This window comes from Corvus cornix, chromosome 13 (assembly GCF_000738735.6).
Source record: "Corvus cornix cornix isolate S_Up_H32 chromosome 13, ASM73873v5, whole genome shotgun sequence".
In the NCBI taxonomy this organism is placed as follows: Eukaryota; Metazoa; Chordata; class Aves; order Passeriformes; family Corvidae; genus Corvus; species Corvus cornix.
Window position 1 is genome coordinate 4,468,844 of NC_046343.1, and position 25,004 is coordinate 4,493,847.

The following is a 25,004-nucleotide window of genomic DNA, read 5'->3' on the forward strand; positions in this document are numbered from 1 at the left end:
AACGTGTGCCCTATCATTTAAACTCCTGTTGTGATGCAGCAACTGTTGTCAAGAGCCTCATCTATGGAATAATAGAAGATGAAACCACACTTCATGATAAAAACTGCAGGCGAGGTCATTCTTACAGTCACCAGCACAAACTGGATATTAATCATAGAGCAAATACATTTCAGAAACTAAATAAGAGCAGTCCCAGAGCCCTGCTGATAGCTGTGCATCCCACTAATTCACCTCAGTGAACATTTACCTCTAAGCTCAATTAACCCTTATTCCAAGGCCACCCATAAACTTTGTGGTAAATATGTTTTTTTTCCCTCTGGCCTCTGTTTTCTATCAGTGGAACAGATCATTTCTGTTGGAGGATAAAAAGCTATCTCTGTTTAGAAATGCAGGTCCCTAATTAAGAGTATGAAATGTCCAGTGTGTGGTTGTGAGGAGCTGGAGTTGGTAGATTATTGATTCTGTAAATTCAGATGCTCCTGAGGGCATCTGTTATTGCTTCTGTCACCAGGTGTTGTTTGAGGCAGGTAGAAATGCTCAGGAGGCAGGTGGGTGGTGGTGTGGGGGAGAGGAATTTCCTACTGCAATTGCCTGCACACTAAGTTAGTTGTTAGACGTGTACAAGAAGTTAAGAGGAGACATTAATGCTGTTGTTTAATTATTATTATTATTGTTATTAGTATTATTAGTACTGTTATTATTCTCCCTGCCAAGCATTGTTCAGAGGCAAATTGGAAATGTGGTAATTAGGCCCTGACTGGTAGTGTAGTACTTGTGTCCTGAGCCAAAGTTCAACGCCCTGAAATGAAATTTAAACCAATTAATCTGTTAGATTTTTATCGCTTGTCCGTGTTTTCTCAGCAATTCCCTCAGCACGTGGCCTTTGATCAACTCTCATACAAAAGCTAAAATGTGTGCCTGCTGCTAGCAAGATGGGGCTGACATTAACATGGCACTCATAAAACAATCAGAGCAGTGAAGGCCTCAAACAGACAGGGCAGAGTAATATTTAATAAAAGCGCACACATAATCTTCAGAATTAGCATTTTGTGCCTTGCAGTACCTTTGGGAGAAGAGCTTTTATTTGTGGAGTGATCATTATTATAACAAAGAAGAGCTACCTAATAATTTCCACTTTAACTCTGCAATATGCCATGAGCATTTCTGAACCATTATGCTAAACTGTGGCGGGGTAATCATTTTATTGTCACAGTTTGAGGGAAGAAAAATCCCCTGTATATCAGTAGCTGTGAGGTGTGGGAACACAGGAACACACCGACACATGCAGCACACAACAAAAAACTTTTCCTATTTTGCTCCCCATCTGCAGGAGTTGGTACCTGCCATCCTTTGTATGGGAGGTGATAAGATTTTAATAATGTGTACTCTGAGAAAAAGATAAAGATTTCATAAGAGCGTTGTTTCCCTCGGAGTCATTAAGGCTTTGCTCATAAATCCTTAACATTTATCAATAGAGACCTTAGCTTTGAAGTCAGTGGCAGAATTCCCATTGGCCTCCATAAGTTTGGGATTGCAGTGCCTGCCTCTGACATCTCTATCTGTGAGCTTGGACTGCAGGAGCAGCACGATGGGACTTGTCAGAGGTGGGCACTGATTTGCCCTGATATTATGCAAAGAAGGAGAGCAGCTCATTAAGGCTCAGAACCATTAGGTTGTTTGAGCCAGTGGAGGATGTGGCCACATCACCTTCAGTGAGGAGCTGCAAGGCCCTGCTGCAGCTGGAGGGGGATGTTTGGTTTTTCCTCAGCCCAACTGTTCTGAAAAAACACGAGTGTGACATGCTCACACCAAAGAGTGTGAAAATCCTGTCTGACAGCTGGCTACCAAACTCTTCAGGTTCTTGCTGTAGTTGGCTTCCCGTTGTTCATTCAACAACAACAACAGAAAAGTTCATATATGTAGGAATGAGCAATTATTCTTTCTTTTGTTATAATTCTTCCCTGGACTTAAAGTCTGTTCATGTTATCAATCAGGGACACTTCACTGCCCTGATGAGGACCGGTCTAAAGTCCTTCACTGTATTTTGTTACCAGAGAAGCTTCAGATTTTGACTAAAAACTCTTCTTCTACAGAAAAAGATGAATTTTAAGTAACTTTTTTTTCTATTTGTTTTAAAAACACCATTTCAGAAATGATGCTTTGGGGTTACAGAAGGGCATGAGAAGTGATAATATTTTGAAACAAAACATCTTGTTTTTCTTGGAGGTATTGAAAAGTGTTATAATTCCAGATAGAGATTCTGGAAATTTGCATTCTGAAAAAAAAGAAAAAAAAAGAAAAAAAAAATTTCTATATTTTGGTTTGTCTTCTGACCAAAACAAAATGTAGAAAAATCAAGGCTTCCAGTGAAAAGATTATTCTGCCTAGCTCTGTTTTCCTAGGGTTGCACAGAAGTAAACACCTTCCAGACAGTGCTTTGAAAGTTGCCAAGTGATTAAGAGCAGAAGTATGAAGAGCTGAGGGCCTGAGCTGGCCAGACATTTGTACCAGGGGCATAAATAGAGCTGAGGTCATTGCCTTGTCCCCCTCCCAGTGTTACCTGTGGTGATGCTGCAAACGGGACCTGATTCCATCCTCCTTGGTGCTCCAAGCAAAGAGCCTGGGAAGGGCAAAGTTTTAGACAGACCAATGTCCTGAATGACACTGGTTGTTGCAAATATGTCATAGTATAAACATGTTTTGTGCCCTCAAAAACAGGTAGCAGTCTGGATGCCTCCCTCAGCACGTCTTCCTTGGGATGCAGCCCTTCAGGGCCACTTCTCTGGCTGGGCAGCACCTCCTGCAGCCCTTCCAATCTTTATGGGCACTTGCACTTTAAAACAAGAGAAGCTGTGTGGGGAAAGCTGGGGAGTCCCTCTGGTTTTTGTGACCTGGGAAAAGAATGCCCTGAAGTCTTTTGGGAATGCACAGTGCTCTCACTCCATCTCAGGCTGTGCCTGCAAAGGGCACCATCCTGCCCTGCTTATTAAACCACCAAGTCCTGACTTTTTATCCTCAGAGGAGATGTCCTGGGCTATTGCCAGCAGTTTTGATGAGGCACTGATTCAGCACAATTTCTACATATTTAAATAAAATGACACATGCTCACAGTGGCTTTGCAGGTGAGAGTGTCCCAGTGAAGAGCTCACAGCCCCAGTTCAGCACAGAGCCCTGAGTGTCTGCCTCAGTCCCCCTGGCTGCCATGGATGGGACTTGGCACGTGTTTGGTGTGAAGTAAATACATGTATAAAATATCGGACTCAAATACATGTGGCAGCACAGGGCAGCACCTTGAACCTCTGAGTGCAATGTAGGGGCCACAGAGAACATCACAACATAAATAGCAAGAACTTTTCTGTGGGGTCCTGTAACTGCCCAACAGTATCTTGCATTCATTGTAAAGATTACTTGAATCTATAATTTTCAATTGTAGAATCATTTATGTTGGAAAAAACCTCAAAGATCGAGTCCAACTGTAAACCCAGCACTGCCAAGCCCACCACTAAACCATGTCCCCAAGTGCCACATCTACATGGCTTTTAAATCCCTCCGGGGATGGTGACTCAACCACTTCCCTGGGCAGCCTCTTCCAGTGCTTGACAACCCTTTCAGCAAAGCCTGCATATGTTTTCTGTTAATGGCTTATGGTCTCAAATAGTTTTTATTCACTGGTATTTAGGAAAAAAATGTTGCTTGTAGTCTTTAAGAAAAGTAGCTCGTTCTCTGACACATGGGAAACTGATTATCTCTGGGTTTTATTGTGGGGGGTTTGTGTCCACAATCAACTGGGAATACTGGAAAGGGTGTAATTTGGAAGTGATTTTAATTTTTATTTATGAAAAAGTCGATTCTGTGAAAGGGCTAGATGGAATTTTGAAAAGCTGCTTTCACTGTAAATCTGTTGCTGTGAGCTTGGCTGAAGGGAAAGCATTTGCTTTTGGACATCACAGTGGTTTTTATGCACAGTTTTATGCAAGTAACTTGAATCCAAATTAAACATATTGAAGTTACTTCTGTGTGCGCGCTACGTTTTCGTGACGGTAATGTCAGGATGTTTCTTTTGTTAGCTCATGTAAAAGTTAATGGCTGTGCTCTGCCAAGTTTGGAGTAGGGTAATGATTTTTTTTTCTGCCTGTTTGTGTTTTTCCCTGGAGCTGGCATCCCCAGCAGCTTAAGTAGTGGAAAAGTTTGTGCCTGACAACCTTTTGTAGGTATGGCCGGGGTCTGTTTGCTCCCCATCCATGCCTGCCACCAGCAGTGGTGTGAGTCTGGGGCAGTGCTCACAGAAACTGAGCTGCTGAGGGTGACTCAACTGCTTCCTTTACAGCTCCCTCCTGCTTCCCAGCTCCCCACCTGCCCACCCTGCCCAGGGGCTGGGGGGAAGGAGCTTCCCAGCAGCCACACTGACTCCTGCAATTAGCTCCAACCAACCAGAACTTCACTAAGGAGTCGTAAAGATGCATGGGGTCTCTTTAGCACTTTATGTCTGGAGCATTTTGAATTAGGCTTCTGTGAATGAATTAATTTTCTGTCTTTGCAATTAGCAGAATTTAGGACAGGGGCTGTGCCTCATTAAGTAACTCATGACACTGCCCCATTGAGTGGCAAGGGTGTTATCCTGGATGGTGCTAACACATGGGTGGCTTTAATATCCCTGTCTTCCTAGTAAATCCTTACCTGAGGAAGTGCCTGAGTGCTCTTCCTTGAGTACATCATCAAATACTCAAAGTTACAAACCAAATTAACAGCTTAATCAGCCTTTCCATCAAGTAGCAGTTCACAGCCAAATGCCAGCAACCCTGAAAGGGGGCAGTGGCAGCCCTTCCTGAGTTTGCAGTGCAGCCTCTTCCCTCTGGGTTCATATCTACAGGAAAGAATTGTTCTTTCCAACTCCGAGGTTGGCTGGTGGAGTTATGCTGCTCCTTGAACCTGTTTTTCATGAGTAATGAAATTGTTGAGGTTCCTTCTTTATTAAAATGTTCTCTAATGTTGTCTAATGCCATATTCTCACCTGATGCTGTATCAGCAAGGAAAAGTTGGTGGCATTTTGGGTGAAGTTGCTTCTTTCCATCAACCGATGTGACCACCCTGAGCCTCCACAGCAGAGAGTTACCCAGGGCTTTTTGCCTAATTCAGGTTATTTTTACAGTAATGTTATTTCTGTTGCTTCAGCACAGTTAAATTCTGAGGTGCTGCAGAAGAGGAGAATCAATATGTGAATGTTTATACTGCCCCAGCCCACCAATATTTGAGCTGCTTCTGCTTACATAGTCTTAAACCAGAAGCTCTTGGTCCAAGATTTGAGCAGCACTTGAGTTTTCAACATCCTCTCAGAGGCTCTGAGTAGATACAATGCCAAGAAAGTGGCTGTGAGACTCCATGGATATGGCAAAACGTGTTGCACACATATCTTGTTTTTCCTGTAGATGCAATACAACTGGAATGACTGGATGGCAGCTGTGGGTTTTGCTTGTGGGGTGTTGGTTTTTTTTTGCAGTAGCCAAAGCATTAATCAGAGCAGGATAGTTTAATTCTGAACAACCTGGGTCTGATTGCAGAATAGTTAAAGAAATGCTGAGGGTTACACCCTTTTTTATTTTGCCAATATTTTCCATAATATTTATGGGAGTTTCCTTGGTGAGTTTGGGTTCTGATGGATAATAAAGCAAGCTTACTGGAGATTGTTTTATTAACTCAGGTCTTGAACATTTCATATACAATAAAAAAAGGGATGTGTCCTGGTTTCCAATTGGTCTCTGCCCATCATGCTGTGATTTGTTTTGTTCATGTAGGATTAAAAATTTTTTTTTTTTTCAATGCAGATAATAAAACCAAACAGAAATTAATGAGGAAAAAAATGCTTCCAAATATAGAGTTTGAGGTCGTGCACATGTACTAGAAAGAGCATGATTGCTGAAATCTTTGTGTTAGTAAGGGGGGATAGGAAAGCTTTTTTATTTTATTTTTCTCATGTCTTCTATCATTAAAATCCAGTTCTAACAGCAGAATACTTCTCTTTTTCATGTGTGTTGAAAAGCAGCTACACCATGTATCAAAGCCATCAGTCCAAGTGAAGGATGGACTACAGGAGGTGCCACTGTCATCATCATAGGAGACAATTTCTTTGATGGGTTACAGGTCATATTCGGCACCATGCTGGTTTGGAGTGAGGTAGGTGTTGTCTGAACGCTAATGTCTAATAGCTTTGTCTCCTTGTAGCCAGCCTGTCCTTTCTCTGTGCCACATGCTAAATCAGCAACAAATGTTGAGACACGAATCCTTGCCTCACTCAGTTTTATGAAAATAATTAGTCAAATTTACCTGTGGCAGGAATGCATTATAGCCAGGGGAATTTGCATCTCCTCTCGCTGGCTCAGAATTTAGCTCAGTGGGTTTTATTCCAAGGAAAGGGGAGGATAAATGCCTGTGTGAATAATTCTGCGTTTAGCGCTACAATAGCCAAGGGCCCATAGGAAACAAGCGTTTAGGTGATCCTGCTTTCCAGGGAAACTGGCTGCTGGTAGCTGCAGCTCAATGAGGTGGAGATTGCAGAAATTCAGCACCTCTGAATAACATATCCCTAAAGTCTGGATACTTAGCATAAGTATCATTTTCATAGCAGCAACCAAATGCACCGTGTTGTATCCACAGTAGACTCCTCATACCTAGCAGGCGCCCCTGTAGTTTCACAGGAACCCTTTCGTTATTTCTTATCCATTTTTCTGCTGTTGTTATTCCTCTCAGCTCCTTAAAACCTGTCTTTTCCCAGCACATAATTAATCATGGAGCCTGATATTCCCCAAAAACCTGTGGAAAGTTAAAACCCAGGCAGCATCGCCCCCATGGCCATGGCCAGGGTTGTAGAAGCCATGGCAGAGTTCCCCACTGGCACAGGGAGGCAGCTCCAGGGAAAGGAACATTTTGAACTTAGGGTTTTCCAAAAACATTTTGGGGGTTTAATAAGAAATTGTCATTTTCATTATTTTAATACTGAAAAAAGCCTCAGCCTCCCTGAAATATCTGTGCAACGCTTCCCAATGGCAAGAGGATCTCCTTTACCTTATATCCTGTAAATATTAAATAAACACTGTAGCCTAATTTATATCCACCACATTCCCCCTACTGATTCCACTGCACATATGGCAGCATTTTTTCCATGTGAAGAGTATTCTCTAATGTCCTTCACTGTTCTCTCTCTCTCTCTCTCATCCTTCCACTTGAGGACAAGTGTGGATGAAAGGGCATTCCAGAAAAGGAGAGATAGTAAATGAGCCCTATTCTGAAGCCCTTATGTGATCATGAAAGTGCCCCCTGGGCCCAGTGTAAGCATTTTGTGTGTTAGTATTGAAGCCATTATGGCTGCAGACGTTTTACAGGGAAAGGTGAAGGGGCTGGGAGGAAAGTGCTCTGATTTTGGTGCTGCAGAATTGGATCTTTCATTATAAATCTTGATTCTATTTATTAGTGGAAGCCATTAATTTTCAATTTCTAATGTCAGGAGACTGAGTGCTGGTCAAAACATTGTTGCTGATGGTTGCAAGGCCTTGTCATGAAATTAATAATATTAGAGGGGGTCCAGACCGAAGCCAGTCTGCTGCTGCTGGGAATTCTGCAATGGGCTGCAAGCTGGTGTTGAGGAAAACTCTTTCAGTCCCTCCCTTACAGAATTGCTTCTCATTTCATAACCTATGAGAGCAGTCAAAAATCATATAGGCGAAAAGAACATTCTTTCTAAAAGAAGGAGACAAACATGGTAAACAAGTGCAGAAATGCATGAGCTGTCTGAGTGATCCCTAAATAATAGTGATCTATAAATAATTCAAATTACACATACGAGCCACCTATGAAGTACAAAATAAGTTCTTTCATTTGCCTTCCCATTTCTAAAAATGTCTAGAGCATTTTCAGTACCCAAGAAGAATATTTTTGTTTTACTTTAATAGAGTATAAAATTGAACTGTCAATCCTCTGAATTTGAGTCCATTTCAAAACTGGAGCAGGCTCATCCTGAGTTGCCAGTAAGGCCCAGTTATGAGCAAACTTGGCCGAGTTATTTTGTCATTGAATTCTGGACGAATTTTAAAGTTCATCCTGTTGTTTCATGGATCCAAAGAAAACATCATTTTAACTGGGCTGCAGAAAATCCCAAACAAAACCAGATAGGCAGAGACTAAAGAAAAAGAGTGAGTCTTGCAGAGCATTTTCATGTGGATTTTTCTAGCTTCAGTTTCAGCTATAATTGCAGGTGGTTTGGGGGTTGAAGTCTAATATTGAAATTAAGCATCATTTTGCTACAGACTTTGCATGGGACCTTGGGCAAATCGTATAATCTACTTAAAGTTCAATTCCCTTTCTCTAAAACAGTAATAAGATTAGTCACCTTCTTTGGAGAGGTGCTGTGAAGATAATTATCGTAAAGGTCCTATATTACTCAGACTTTATTATAGCAAAATCCACGTAAATACCTGAGCTGCATGGATATTTAAAATATAAATCCTACCCCAGTTCAGAAGTAAAGTTAAAAGACAAAAAAAAAAAAAAGTTCCTTTTAAGAGTGAATTTGTTGCTGTCAAAAAGCATGTTATAAATAATTTGAAATGTAAATAATATATTTTTAATTTATTTTACATGTATTCAAGTTTTGTAATTGAAATATTTATATGCTTGAAATGGAGTTGACTGTGTTAAAAAAAGGAGGTTTAAAATGGTTTCTGAAACACGTATTTATTATTTAAACATATATTTTAGCTGTAAACACTCTAACATAATTGCAACCTTTCTCAGCCAGGGAGAACTAAATAAAAACTTAATTTGTCACATTAATTTTGTGCAGAAATGCAGATACCCTAAGCCAGTAGGTTCAATTAATCCTTACCTCCCATATTACTTTATAAAAATGACTTTAAAAGCCCTTGGTATTTTTAGAATAAAGCAGAATGGGCCATCTAATGCCTTTTTTTCCAAGGGGCTTTCGTAACCGACAAACAAACAGTGCTGGTCTATCGGGTGCACATGCTGGATGTGCTCAGACAACTCCCAGCAAACATTCTGTGTGCCAGACAGGCTCTGCTGGCAGTGCGCGCACACACACACAGAGCTGGAATTTGGAGGGTTTCACCCAGGTTCTGTGTCCCTGCGTGGTCGCAAATATTCCAAATCAGCGCTGCTGATAAGAACCCTCGGTTGTTTCTCTCTCCTGTTGGGGTGCTGAGACTCTGAGAGTCGACTTTCAGGGCAAATACATGATTGTGAAGACAAAATTAGTTTCTTATAAATATTCCACCATATTTGCTTAAAATGAACTATTTCTTCAAACACTTTCCTGCCAAGAACATTCCTGCAGCTGTACAGAGTCAGCTGGAAACAACTTCTTTTTCTTTTATATTAAGAAAAGATGAAAAAAGATGAAGCACTCAAACATCTTTTTCCTTTTTTTTTTTTTTTTTTTAACCTTTGTACAGCACAAAAACAGGGGGTGATTTTTTGGTTTGGTGGTTTGTTGTTTTTTTGCTTCTTTTTTTTTTGCTGCTGCTGAATCAAATTCTGTGACACAGTTTTTTATTTTGCTTTTTATGTTTGTTATTGATTTTGGAAGTCTCTGTTTTTGAATGCTTATTTTGGAGCTCTGACTCATTTTTAAAAAATGAGTAGGCACCCTCTTTTTGCAAACCAAGGCTTATTAAACAGCATCTGGATGCCCAGAATTGAGGCATACAAAGTTATTGGTCGTTTTTTAAAATATAGGTACCTTAAGGGTTCTGTTCTCACTGAAAGCTGTCATTACCTTCAGTTGGTGGGATTTTTCTTCATTCCTGTCCTAATGGTCCTCTTCACACAGAGTAAAAGTCAAATTTATGACTGATTGTCACCATTTCCCTAACCACAAACCAGAGCTCAAGCATGCAAAAATAAACTAGTGACTCAGATTAATGACATCTCCTTATAAAATGTCACTTTTAAAAAAAGAAAGTAACCTGGCACTCTGAAGAGTGTGAAATGATGCTGTATCACACAAGAATGCCTAGAATATATTAGCAAACCACAGAAAGAGGCTTGTTGTACACACTCAGCCCAAATGTGTTTTGGATTTTGAAGGCCAGGCACCGCCCACTATTCTGAAGATCCCTAATTCAGGTTTTAGTGCAACCCACTGCATGTCCCAGGTGACATGTAAGAATTTACATCAAACAGCAAATGCAGTTGCTAAGTATCAGGCCAATTCACTTGAAAACCCCTTGGGAGAAAGGTCCAGTTACTAATTTCATGTCCTGCTCCATTTCTCAATTTGCTAAATGCTGGAATGGAGGAGGAAGATGGATCTGGGATTTTGGCTGGTGGGTTCACGTCCAAATCACAGATTAATGTCTTGCTCAAGATTTACATTTAAAAAATTTATTCAGAAGGGCAAATAACTCCTATTTAGGAATTCTTGGTTCCTGGCATGTATGGTTGTTTTGATGTCTGTCATCTACCAAGAGTTCCCAGCTGAGGTGAGGACACACTGGCCCTGCTGGGTCACACAGGGAGCTCATCTACCTCAGTGTCTTGTGTTTGTCACTGGGCGAGGACAGATGCCTAAAAACAACAGGGTCATCATGTTGTGATGCTTCCCCAAAACGCTTTACCGGTCTCCAGATACTCAGGGCTCAGAGGCATCCAGAAGTGGTGTCCTTACTTTTAATATCCCTGGATGGTAATAGCTGACCTGTTCCAGATGCTTTGCATGTAAAGATGAGGCAGATTATGCCTTGAAGAAGGTACAGGCTATGTCGGTGTGAAGGAAAAAACATCCAGGGAAAGGTGGAGTGGGTTCCCAACATTAGGCCTCAGGCTGACAGTGTTGACAGGAAAGCATCCCACAATCCTGGAGTTATAGAAGGCAGGGGCAGATCTCCTTTTGTTGTGGGTGGGCTTGGAATGCCCAGACAAGTGCAGCACCAGTTGGGTCATTTGGATTGCAAACCAATCTGGACAATTTGGAGAGCTGGTCCCAGTCCATAGTGCAGATCCTGGCAGCGCTGCAGAACCAGAATTTGAGACCAAAGGTGGGAGGTTTTGATGTGCAAAGAAACATTGCTTGTCCCTTAAAGCCAATCTTCTGATATGAGAGCAATGTAGGGAACTCCTGGTGCATAACCAAGCTGGCCAGGAGACCTGAAGGCTGACCCTGAGCAAAGGCCCCCCTGGCTCAGCACTGAATCCCTGCCAGTGGTCAATGACAGATGTGACGGAGAAATAGCAAAAGGAAAAGGCCCATGAATTCTCCTGGTATACCTCCCAAGCTTTAGTTGTAGGGAAGAGAGGAATAAAATACATCCTGAGTGTCCTAAACCATAGGACTTCAGACATAATGTTCACCCTTTGGGAATGTGTGGGCGACATTATGGTATATTTGTGGTTTTAAACACAGTTAAACTTATTTACTTCAGAGCACAAAGGAAAACCAAACTGTTTGTGGAGAATAAACCAGGAAACTTGCTTAACTCTCCCCAGCTCTCTGTAACAATGGACCATAAATAGGTCAGACATTTCTTGGGAAACAGGGAAGATGAGTATTGGAAAATGCCACAAATTATATTTAAAGAACATTAAAGTGGTGACAGACCAGTAAATGCTGGGAAATTCAAAGATCCAACCAGAAGCTGCCTGTACAGAATGGGGGTGAGGGATGCAAGGCTCATGCTGATGTAGTAAGATGAGCGTGTTAACCTTTACTACTAAAATCCTTGGCTGTTTTTACAAATATTTTCTCCCAAAAATGTCATAATTTTTTTCTCATCTTGCCATTTCACCCAGTTAACCAGAACCACTCGAGGATGGGATCTATCTCAGTTATGTTTGGTTGCCTACAGTTGAGCAAGTAGTCTAAACTTGTCGTGTTGGTTCAGTGGGGAAGGGTCAAAGCTTCCAGAGAGTGGCTCATCCCAATGTGAGAAGTGTCTGAAGCACTAGAAATCAATTGCTGCTTGGCACTGCCTTCGGCCTCTGCTGCCTTTTGAGGGTGTGCAGAGAATTGGCCTGGACTTTTAGGCTTTGGTCAGCTCAATTGTAAGACAACTCGTTTTAAGTAAAAGCATTCCTTGGAAGTTTGGGGTTTGGTATTGGGTTTTGTTTTACTCCTGTTAATTTTTTTTTTCCAATTGATAGAGTGAGCAATTTAGAAAAAAGGGCAGGTTTCTTTTCAAAGTAAGTTTCTAAACCACACGATTCCAAAGCAGAGCCTGAAAACATACTTTTGGAGCTCCCAAACAAGAAGATATCAACCCCTACATGATAATTTCTAAAATGACATGTGGCTTCTGACTTCTGTGGATCTGAATAGCTTTTGGAGCAGTTGATGCTGGTAGTTTTGGTTTTAACGTTCAACTTGATTTAATATTAATTTTCTTATTTTAAATATGGAGAGCTCCCTACTGTGTGTGCCATTTCCCTCTGTAGCACAGATGGCTCTCAGACAGATATTACTCTCCTTCTGTGCTCTTTTTTTAGTCCTGTGCCCTAAACAAAGAACTGGATGAAAGTCTGGGGTTTTTTTGCTAGGACCTTACTGCAATGCTGAAACATTTGGTTCCTAGTAAAAATAAGAATAAAATAAGCTTTTTATTATATAAAAAAATCTGTTGAAATTTATTCCTCAATCCAGGACATGATTTAACCAAGAGCATAGAGCAGTTGTCTGCATGGGGTGCTCACGCTTTGCTCACTGTCAAGCCAGGTTATGGTCTTGGTTTTATTTGCCTCTCTAGAGGTGTGTTAATGTGCCACAGCCAGAGAAGGATTATCCATGTGCCAGAGCAGTATCTTGGTTGTTGGACACAATCATGTCACCTTTTCTATGGACCTCTTTTTACTGTTTTTTTCTGAGGGAGCGCGAGTGAGAAGAGGACATTTTGGTGATGGGGAGGACAATGCTGTAGTTTCTGAGAGCAGCAGAGATTTGAGATAATCTGCTATGAATTAGTGAACTCCTAGATGGCTCTGCTAATAATTTCAGGGACCACATTTTAAATTCAGTCCAGAATCCTGAAAGAGCAAAAATGGTCTAGAGCCTGGAAAGTGCAGCACTAACCCACCCCAACCTTTGTCCCAAGAGGATCAGAATCCCCAGCCAAAATAAAAAGAAAGTTAAGTTTATCTACTTACTTCTGTGTAAATCTGCACCTGAAGAAGCCCTCTCAGACATGTGTCAGTCATTGCAGTGAAAGCAGACTGGAAGTGATGGTTAGATGGTTTTATTTGCTACATCTTTTTTGAGTGCTCTCATAATTTTCAAGGAAAGATCCAGCATCCTTTAGAAGCCAAGCTTTGCATTTCCACAGGAATCAGTTAGACCTCCACAAAATGAAAAGAAAATTAAAGCAGCAGCACATGGTGCTTTTCCAACGTACAGATATCAGGTGGGGACTAGAGTATTTAAAACCCTGGGCTTGTGCTGTGCCATGTTCACACGTGTGACCACGTGTCATTTATGAATCTGTTGTGTTGGACACTGTCATGACCCCAGAATTCATCCAAGCAAACGTGGGAATCCTGCTGCTGTAAGCTGGAGTTATTGGCTTAAACCAGGGCTGATGCTTGCACAAGGAAGCGATTGCCTGCCATGTATGAAAACAGGAATAATGTTGTTACAAGAATGCTTGTAAATATTGTAGTCACTGGCTTTTGTGTGGGTTACATCAAGATTGTATTCAAACACTGACAGGTTAATTACATGTTTCAAAGCTTGTTTACTGTGATCTGAGAGGAAAGTGTTATTAAAGAAATGTTCAGCATCTAACAGTGCTTTTTTTCTCTTTCTTCTCCCTTCCCAATGTTTTCTCTAGCTGATTACTCCGCATGCCATCCGTGTACAGACGCCTCCCCGACATATCCCAGGGGTTGTAGAAGTTACATTGTCTTACAAGTCTAAGCAGTTTTGCAAGGGAACGCCTGGAAGATTCATTTACACAGGTATGGATGCTTTAGATGAAAGGAGGAGAAATAGGGCAGGCAATACATCACACTTATTAAGGCTTCTGCTTTCGTCATTAAAAGCTGTGCTGTATCTTATTGTTTTGGCTGAGGATGTCAGTGAAGAGACCAGTTTGAGGTTGGAGTCAGAACTGGGTAACTGTAGGGATGAATCTGAAAACACCAGTGTGGGATTTTTGTTTGGCTGGTTGTCCTCACAATGGGACATCTCTTTACCCAGGAGGGGAGAGGAAGGAGGGAAACAGATACTGCAGTACTTAAACAAACAGAGGAAGAGTGCAAGCCCAAGGAGCCAGACACACAAAGCTGCCCCGAGAAGGATCCTGCTAAACATCTCCGTCTCAGTTGTCCAGCAAGTCTTGCAAGGGTTCAAAGCAGCAGCCTGTTTGCCAGCCCATCTCACCATAACTCACTTGTCTCTGACTTCCAGGGAGCTCAAGTAGCTCTCAGCCCAGCCAGTGCTGCAGACACAGCGACTTGCAGGTGCTTTGGGGTGGTCTCCACACTGGAGACCACTAAGTAGAGTGATTTGGCCTCAAGAATTACTAACAAAAAAACTACACTGGGACTTTGCAGGTGCTGTCAGTGTCAAACCATTCTCAGTAGTTATAAGAATGGCCTGGGAAATAAATCAAGTAGCAGCTTAACTTTCTAGAAGGGATGTGTGTCATTGATTCCTTGGAATGTGTGTGTGCTGCAAGAATTAACAGCTTTGCCCTGGTTTTGATGTGCTTTTAATGCACTTGTTCACATCTACAGCCAGACTATGCTGGAACTGTTTGCCTGAACTGTGGTTCAGCACAACCCAGTGCAATTCATTTCCTCATCCTTGATTGCCCCTGGAACTTTAAGATATATCATAAATACTTGTGACTGAGGCATTCTGAATTCCACTGGGCACATACATTGCTCCAGCTCTCAATGTACACCCAGGGACTTGAGGCAGAGGAGAGAATTCTGTGCTCCAGCTGAGCAGGAAAGCTCTTATTTGAATTTTGTTAACACTAAGGAAGTTGAACAAAGGTGCCTTATAAAGCTTTCTTTTTTTTTTTTTTCAAATACCCTCTCTCCCAGTTGGGATTATGCACTGGGTTTCTTTACACTGGCTCTTACAATGTTCACATGTTGCCCTGCTGGCCGAGCAGCAGGCACTTGTGGAGGCTTTGTGTGTTTATTTGTGAGCATTATGATTTCAGCAATGTGTGGGAAGTCCATATACTGGATGATAACTCACCATATCAGAAAAGTTATTTAGAGTTTGAATGTGTTGGAACAAAAGGAAAAGCAAAGGTCAGATTGACGGCTAGTGCAAATTGATGGTGTGAACCATCACTGGAGTGGGTTGCCCAGAGCTTTAGACTGTTTGAGATGAATCCTTTCCGTCCTCTCTTTCTTGCAGGAAGTTGTGCTGTCCTGCTTGTTGTCACCTCACTGGGGTGGCTGCCCCTGGGGCTGGTGAAATGGCAGGTGTGAATGTGGAAGGAAGAAAAAAGGGGGAAACCTGCTCTCCTTAACTTTGCAAAGAAATTTTTGATGACTTCTTTAAGTGTAAAAATGGCTTGAACCCATTTTGGGGCTGCTTTTCAGATCATCATTAATTAGCTTTTCCAGTAAAAAGGAGGGCAGCAATTTAGCTTGTCTGCCCAGAAGCAGATGGCTGAATGTGGAAATAAAGTGTCCCAGTAGGGTGAGTGTTTCCATGTATGCATTTTCAGGTTGATGTTTAAAACACAGTATTTTTCATTCAATAAATGGAAGTTATGAAGTACTAAATAATAATGATAAAAAATTATAAAATCAAAGGTGAGCCAGTCCATGGACAATTCTCTCACTTATGCAGTTACTTACAGAGTTACAATAGATACAGTAAAGCTGTTGTGACTGAAATCCTACCTCACACAATTTGCATTTTCCTTTTAGAGCCAGCCTGAACTTAAATGTAGCTTTTTAAAAAGGACTAAATGAAACTAAGATAAAAACAGTTAATGTATCCTGACCTTCAGAAGTGCCTTCCAGCCCTTTAAACAAAATGCAGGTTCAGTACACGCCTGCCGATTAGTTTTAGTTAATTGAAAATTATAGGATTGACCCAAGAGGAAAATTTTGTTTGCACTCCAATCACTTTTACAAATTAAGGAAAATTACCACAATTTTGTTTAGCTAAGGTTTCACACTGAGTTCACGAAATTAGCTCAGCCATCCCAACAAAGTCAGCACTTTGTTAGTGAGCACTAGAAAAAAACTAATAGTCTATGGTGTGTACAAACGAAGCATAGAAAAAGCTATGATGCTTTAGAGAACCAGGCCAAGTGGTTTTAATTAGGATTATTGGTTCATTGTAAGTTTTGAAGAACAATCAAACTAGCAGATTAGCTGTTTCTTTTAAAGCTAGAATTTCTTGTCATTCATTTTTCCCATGAGAACTTGTTTTAACTCCCACATAGCACTATTTTTTTTTCCTTTTTTTTTTTTCTCCTTCTTTTTTTTTAACAAGGCCTGCAGGAAATGGACCAATTGGAAGTTGGGATACAGTAACATTCCCCAGCATCACTCCAGCCGATGGGAGTTTTTCACAATGTTCTTCAGTGAACTCAGTGTTCTGGAACATATTACAAAACCACAGAGGCCAAATGTTTTCTCAGAGGAGTTTGGCCTCTGTTTTTGGCCGAAAACATTTCAGCATCACTTGCTGCTTATTTACCCTGCTATTAAGAACAAGAAAAGGGGAGAGCAGAAAAAGGAGGGGGGGGAAAAGCAAAAGAGAGTGTCAGAGAGAAAGAGAACAAGACCTGGGGTTTGTGGGCGGTGCAGGAGTTGATCAAGCGTAGTTTCCTTTCTGGTGAGAATGTCCCTGCTCGTTAATGGTCCCATTTTGTGGTCAGGTCTCATTTAGAAGAAATTATTTTTAATCAGTGTTCAACAAAATATCCCCTCAAGCCACCTGGTTGTAAACTGTTTTTTTCTTACTGTTAAGTAGTTAAGTTCTCAGAAGAAAATACCCAGTGACCCATTAATTTTAGCCTTTTTTTCCTCTTTAACTGCAAATAACTTAGTAACATGATCTCTAAGCAGTCCATGTGCCATCTAGAAATCAAGGTCACATATATACAGAGAAATCCTGGCTTTTGTGAGTATTTCTGAAAGAAATAAACCAGTGTCAACCCCATGCTTACAAGAAAACATCAGTTTTTTATTTTCCATCTGCAGAGCGAGCCATTAGCATGCACTTAGAGAGCAATTATTTCTTCGATTTTAAGCTTTGACATTCCTGAGAGAACATTATTAGAAATACAGAAGTCTGAACACACTTTGAATGTGCGTTCATTTTGGAATAATATTAAACGTCCATATTGCACATAGAAATACCCAAACTTGCTGTGGCACTCTTCATCTCTAAGTTTCTTCTGGCATTGGAGAGCATTGGATGAATTAAGCTTTGTGTCACAACTTGGAAGTCAGGTATGTATCACTAGCATTATTTTAGGACTGGAGAAACTGAGATAAAGGCAGAGATTGGAGATACAAATCCATAGGTAGTTTAGCAAGGTGTCTCAGGGCACCTTGATATATATATATGGTTGAATTAAATTGGAGAATTGTCACAAATTTGTGATATGCAGATAGGCCTTTGAAATTTTCTTTGGGTTTGTTTTAATTTAAAAAAAATGGATGTACCATGGACAACATGAATTTCACAGATGACTTTTGCAGTGGTACTAAACTGCAAGATCTGAGTGGGGCTGCACGACTGTAAGTGAGATGAGAATTTATCTCACTGCATATTGGAAAGGACATCTGGAGGGTCCATAAAAATGCATTATGCTATGTCTTCTACCACCTGCTCAGTTTAAGATTTTGTGCTTTTGTTCCCAAAGCAGAGCAAAAGACTTCATAGGGGCCAGAAGTACAGAGCTGTGTCACTGAGGTTGTGTGCATCACAGGTTAATTCAGATTCTTGGCTGAGCAGTACCTCAAACACTGCTCCTCGTTTTGGAAGTAGGTTACGTGGTTGGATACAGGCTGGAATTTAGGGACCATTTTAATTTGCGTTAGGCTTGCGGGGAGGCTGTGGGCTGAACCCTTTGTGTGCTCACAGGGCACCAAGAGGAACAGGCAAGTCCCCCGTGGGCCATTTGGGGTTTGTTACGAGCTGTGGGGTGGGATGTGTCTCCAGAAGTGCTGCTAATGGGAATGGCTGGCTGGAGGGTGAGTGTGGGCACACAGGGCTTGTTGTGCACTGGGAATAACCCGGATGATGAGCCCTGATCCTCCAGGATAACTGTGACAAAGGCTGAGTAGGACAGAGTGGACACTGCCTGGGCTGACCAGCGTTTGTGTTATGCCATTGGGCCACTGTGTGTGGGGAGATGTGGAAATCCTGGTGCTGTGAAGGTCAGGATATTCACAGAATTTCTGGGAAACTGCGTCTGTCTCTGAAATGTCACAGGGCTTCTCAGGGAACTTTTCGCTCCCCTATTTGCTACAAAGAAGAAATAGCCTCATGTGGAAAAATCTTCTGAAAAACATTTGAGTCTGTGTACAAACAGGAAGGGCCTTGCAGATCACAGATGATTTCCAAAAGTCTCTGTTTTAGGTGACTTCATTTTCAGATTTTTAATTTTAGGTAGTTTTATTTACAGAAGCACAGGAGTAGTTGTCTTCTGAGAATCATTTTCTTTTCATTTTTTTAAGTCAAATACCTTCAAGAGTAAGAGACTGAAAACTACCTGTCACCATCTCAAACTTCAATCCATGGTCCTGGAAGCAGAGGTTGGAGTCATGTACAGAGATCTGGTTAGAATTGGAACCACTTAAAAACTGATCTTGAGCCCCTTAAGTTTCCAGCCTGGTAAACTTCAGCGATTTCCTTTGCTAGGAAAATTTCCTCTTTTCAAGAAAGCACCAATAACTATGCAAAGTTCAAAAGATACATAATCAATGAAACAATCAGTTTTCAGAATGGAGAGTTCTGGAGTTTGTAGACTAAAAAAAAACAATTTAAAAAAGAAAAAAAAGGAAGGAAAAAGAAGTGGTGATAAGAGATTGGCTGTCAGAGGTTCCTGTAGCCTCAGTGGAGCCTTTCTTGATCCCTGTAGACTGGAGTTTGACCCTTACACCATCTAACCTTGGCCATAGCTGTGTGGCTGTTAGTTCCTGAGAAATGTTAAAACCTAGTGGCAGTTATTCTCAAAATCAGTAATCCACAACCTCATTAGTTTTACAATGCCTCATTCATGTGTGTTTATTATTAAATCATGAGCACTTCAATAACTGATTAGTATAAATCAGGAGAGAAGGCCACCATCAACAGAACAATAAAAATAAAAGAAAAAATCCAGCATCTCTGATGCTGTATCAGGTATACTGATGTGTTTATAAAATTCTTCACCCTCAAAGATATGAGGATCATTAAGTTGAAATGAAATACAGAGCACATTACTTCTCCAGAAGAGTGACCACCTATGAGATCTGATAGCTAGCAAATGAATGCTGTTCGTTTTTAACAGCAGTTTTTATCTGCCTTTCACTAGTAAATATTAATAGCAGTGGCAGAATAAAAAGTATCAAATGTCTTGAAGTTAAATAGTCACAAGGTGCTGCAGAACAGAACAAAATCCTTCAAAACAAAGAAATATATAAAGTTTAAAATAAGAGCTGTTCATTCTTGAAAGCAGAAGAGCCTTGTGCTGCAGGTTACCCTGGGCTTTGGATGCTCCATAGAAAACCTGTTCTTGATCTCAGAGAGGATCAGGGGAGGAGAGATAGCAAATCCTTACTCTAGAGCTCAATCAAGTAAGGATGAATGAAATCAAGCCTTTTAAAATGTAAACTTTTACTGGGGAATTTAATTAATGTCTCTGGAAACAAGCAAAAAAAAAAGTCCTTGGAACAACTGTTTTAAAAATATCCTAATGCAGATTTCACTGGGTTCCCCCTTTATCTCACTGTGCCAAGTGTTCCTTCCCTGGTGGACCTTGCCATGGGGTGTTTGCCACAGTCACTGAAGAACTCATGGCACTACTGCTGTGTCCAGGAAACTGCAGGGAAAACAAGGCTGGGATTGGTGCAGGCTCTCCCTCCAAACCCCCTCATCAGTGATGTGATCTGAGTGTTAGCTGCCCTTGAGGAGAAAAGTTGCTCTCAGGAAATCTCTGTTTGAGTTTAAGCTTGAACCTGGCCCTTTGTGTGTTCCAGTCAGTCACCTGCCCTTCCTGGAAACTTTTAGGGGAAAAACAAAAGGCTGCAAATGTTTTGGAACAAGATTTTCTAGATGAAATAAGTTCAGTTTTCATCATTTTGGTGGTGGTTTGGGGGGTTAATGTTGTTACCAAAATATTTGTTTTGAAGCTTGTAAGGACATGCCCAGTGGAGTGAAATATGGATGGTTATCAGGGTGGAATATTAAGAATATTAGGGTGGTTGGTTTGGTTTGCAGAAAGTCAGGGAAGGAAGCTGGGAGGAATCCTAATTGATTGCAGGGAGGAGATGGTGGAGGTAAACTGGAAAATCCCTAGTCTATGCTAATAGGAACACAGAACCCTCATATGTTTGGCATTTCTTAAATGCTGGTAGCACCATAGCACACTGCAAAAAACAATTACTAAAAGTGTGCAGGGTACCTGTTGGACAGCTTCAAAATGAAAGCAATTACAGCAACCGTCAGAATAAAGCTGGCTGGGAAGGAAACATATTATTTTGCATATTTTATGTATACACTTTCCAAGAAATATGACCTTTATTTTCTAGTTAGAGGGAAGTGCAATCAGGCTCTACACAGCAAAGGGTAGCTGGATCATTAAAAAGAATATTTTCTCTGATATTAGAAGTCTAAATGGGCACTAGTCCTTATTCACAACCTTGGCTGTTTCTGTCTGCCCTGAGTTAATAAGTGATAAGGCCAAAAGAGAAATAAATCACTGACGTCTCTGTCCAAAGAAAACATATTGACTACAGCCAAGCAAATAACAGCCCATAACCAATGGTCCCATTCATCATTCATGTAATAGGGATATAAAGTATTTTCTACCTATGAAACCACGGAGTAGGAGAAAGCCTGATAAGCCCCCAATCTAAACTATGAGATTTGATTATTAAAGGACATGAACTGTTTGTCACATACCTTTAATCTTTAAGATGTGTTGCCATTTCTGAACTATAAATTTGTGGTAAAGGATTAGAAAGCTATTAACAATAAAGGTATAAAATAGACTTTATAAGGATTCCTGCAATTGTCATGCAGCCTTGTAGACCCTTGGAACCTTAACCTATTGAATATGATATAACATTGTTATCTGACCTTCAGAGCCAATAAACCATTTTTTTGCTTTTCAAGTTCCAGACTTCATGATAAATTAACCCTCTGGATTCACAAAATAAGCCTTGTAAATTCTTTTCTTTATCCCCATCCCAGTACCTTTAAATTTTCATACCCTTGCTTCAAAACTCTTATTCCAGACTGAAATTGTTAATCTTTTTTTATTCTCCTTTTAGCTCATGTCACTTGATGAGATATTATTCCCTCTTTAAAAAAAAAATGGCCAATAAAACAGGGAGCTGAGATGAATTTCTAAAAAGTCTGCATTGTACTTTTGTTTCTACAGGGGGCTTCACTGCCTTGTTTCTTAATGTGTGTGTGTCCAGGTTAGACAAACACCACAGAAATGGGCAGTTTAGAGTGGCAGCAGAGGCTGTACTGATCACTTTAATGCATTTTGATGCTGTGCCCTATGAAGAGGGACAAGGCACTGTCTCTTTGCTGGTCCAGAAAGCAGAATCCCCGACTACTTGTTGCCACTGACGCGTTTAATAGACTGGGAATTCTGGCTTCCTCGTGGAGACGTATGTACCTAACTCATCCTTCCTGCTCTTCTTGTGGGGTGCAGCATGCTTTGGTTTCTGCTGGAAGGTTTCTGCAGGATTTGCTGTGGTTGAAGAGTGGCCAAGCCATGGCCAGGCTCTCAGAGGTGCCCATGGCACACTGGCTCTGGAGAGGGAGGCAGGACCTGAATTTAGTGCACAGCTGCCTGAGGCACATTCTCACACAGCACAGCCTGCCAAATAGTCTCCTTAAGATGTGCTTAATTCTTTGAGGTGCTCATTAGTGAGGGCCCATTTTGCTGAGGCATTTTGTTTCACAAGTGCCCAGCTCTGGGATGTGCAGCATCGTTCCCCAGAGGCAGGACTTGGGCAGCCTTGTTCCTTGTGCTTGTACCAGCATCCCTACACAGCCAGTAGTGCTTATCTAGCCTGGTTAGAGCTTCTGACAGCAGTGACTACAGAGAAGATGTGTCTCAATATTGCCCATGTCTACAGATTCAGGCTTTTTTTGTTAATATACAGATAAAAGGAAAATCTTGTACTTGTAGCCTTTCATCTCAGTGGATGCAAGAGCAATTTGTTGCATGGAGTGTGAAGTTCTTTGTATTTTTCTGCTATCTGGCAAGAACTCACACAGACTCTTCTGCTTAGTTATGAAGATATCAAGTGCATAAGTGATGTGGTCTGCCCTGGTGACTGGATAGAGATGCTGGAAACAGTTTAATCACAGTTTGACAAAGCTCAATCCTGGCAGCTTCTCAGGCTGGCCCAAAACTCTGCAGAGTTGCCTCCTGGCACAGGTTACAGCGTCCATCCTTACTTTATTTAAAGTTATTTTGAGTACTTTTGTATGAAACTTTGCAGTGCAGATGTGCCCTGTAGGCTGCAGAGCTGCTGTGTTGGTGACACCACAGGAGCCAACTCGGAAAGGAGTTATAACCATGGTATTTTAAATGATGTGAGACATGTGGCAGTGGGCCACATTTATTTCATGATAATGGCTGGCTAATGTCTTCGAGAAAGCAGAATTTCCTTGAAGATTCAATCTGCACAAAAGTTTCAGCAATCTCAACAAGCTTCCCCAGGACCTCCTGGCAGGTCACTGTCATCACCCAGCTGCTGCTGTTGCTAAGGGAAAACATTGTGGTGCTAATACTGCTTTTTGTTTTTTAATTAAAAAAAAAAAATCTCAAGCTTGATTGTTTAAGGTCTGTATATAACTGTATAACCTTCACTGAAAGGAGTTTTGCCATTGGATCTTGCCCCTAGTCTGTCGTGAGCAGTTAATTAAGAAGTACAAAACCATCATGAGTTAATCCTGCCAAGCCAAGCATATGCAGACGTTTTATTCCACAAGGTAGGACAGAAGTTGTTGGATATATTAGAACACCAACATGTTAGCATGATGTAAATTAGGCTGTGCTTTTGCAGCTATTCTGCATGAACTTCTTTCATTCCACACCAAACTTAGACTGCAAAGGACCAGGGAGTTCATGGCAATTTACACCAGAGATAGGTGTGAGCCATCCAGGCAGTATCACAATAAAGAGCCTGGATTTGGACAGTTGCCCTTGAAGAGCTGCAGTTTGGCACTGTTTGCCCTAAGGTGTTTGCATGGCCATACCCATTGTTATTTCATCTCTCAGTGTCTTCTTTAACTTCTGTCCTCTCCCTTCCTTCCCAAAAATGATTTTTCTTCTTTTTCCTGTTGCCATAAATTGTGGTTAACCTCTTTGCTTGAAGAGTTGTGGACTCAAACTGCTGTTGGATAGCACCAGGTGTCAGCATTGGTGGTTAAAAAGAGGAAAGCCCACACCCAGCAGACAGAGAGTTAATAAAAACCATCCAAATCACACACAAACACAAACCTAAAGCAACCCAACCAAAAAAACACAGAGAGAAACCCTACACAAGCAACTAAATATGGTATTTTTTTAAGACCCCGTGGGACAGAAAATGCACATGGCATTTAAAATGTTGTAACAGCCATCCAGTAAAAATACACATTTGTTAAAACAGAAACTGGTGCCAGACTCCCCATTTTAAATCTGAAAATTACAGGGCAAAACTGGGATACTTATCAATAATTGTGAAATTTGATGTCCCTTTTTAGTACTGCAGCATCTTCAGGGTGGGTTTTATCCCTTTTCAACATGATGAGGCCCTCTTTTACCTTATAAAAATGTACTGAACCCTTTGGAGCTCTGGGCTGATACCCCCTGGACTGTCTTAGATATCATCTTAGATGTGGGGGAATCATCAGGAAACTTCTCTCTGTCCTCTGCCTGCACATGGGCTCTGAACAAGTGCTCCAATAAGCACATGTTTGGCTGAAGCTGGATGAGGAGCATTTCACCCTCAGTGCCCCACGTGCCAGGTGCTGTATAGGAAAGTTACTATTACCCCAAATGTTGCAAACCCTGATAGTTTCTGAAATACATCTACTTATTGTCGCCTTTTTCTTTCGTTCTGCTTTTTTTCTCCTAACTTATACCCAATTCCCAGCTTTCAGTGGGATACTTTCCATAGAAGACTGCAGCTCATCAAATAAAAATACGTAGTTTGTGTGCTCAGGCAGTCCCAGCAGCAAGCTTATACTTGTAAAAATGAAAAGCAAGATTTTGCTGCCAGAAGTAACCATGAGTTCATGCTGAAAGGCCACTTCTACTAGGGAAATGATTTTTCCAAATGTAGATTTCTGATTATTTTCACCACTCCAAAAAGAATTCTCCCTAAAGTTCACATGCATGTTGTGCACAGCTACTAGAAATAGTCATTACATTGCTGTTCCAAAAAAACAGGTCTTCAACTGGCCATCATACTGGAAAACAATAGTATATTTTTCTACAGGTTTTTAATTTTGAAGTACTTTTTGTTCCCTTAAATCTTGCATTGAGCTGTGCCTGTCAGTTGTTCAAAAGGATGAGACTGAGGCATGCCTCACCTATTTGCCTGAGATTGGATTTTCCCTGGGTGTTTCTGTCAGCTCGGGGGCTGTTATTGATAGAGGAGCTCTCTGGGCAGTGCACAGGTCTGGCTGGCCAGAGATAGGAACAAGAACCTGCACCAGGTATCTTTTGTTCTAGAATGAAGGATTTAGTTCAAATTTCCCATAGACAAGGCCAGTCTGCACATCCTTTCTTCACCAAAACTGTTCATCCTTGCATCGCTTGCAAGTTCTGTTAAAAAGACAAATGAACCTCCTTTAAATTGGG

General features: G+C 41.2%; 1 protein-coding gene across 8 annotated transcripts in view; it reads left to right on the plus strand.

The window, feature by feature from the left end:
• EBF1 (EBF transcription factor 1) overlaps positions 1-25,004 on the plus strand; it is a 270,793-nt gene that overhangs the window by 195,189 nt on the left and 50,600 nt on the right. For 4 of the 8 annotated variants that reach the window (XM_039559534.1, XM_039559536.1, XM_039559538.1 and 1 more), the window contains exons 9-10: positions 6,038-6,171; positions 13,824-13,950. In XM_039559534.1, the coding sequence (XP_039415468.1) occupies positions 6,038-6,171; positions 13,824-13,950 (261 nt within the window). The remainder of the gene's footprint in view (positions 1-6,037; positions 6,172-13,823; positions 13,951-25,004) is intronic. The other 4 variants (XM_039559535.1, XM_039559537.1, XM_039559539.1 and 1 more) reach the window with 1 other exon arrangement.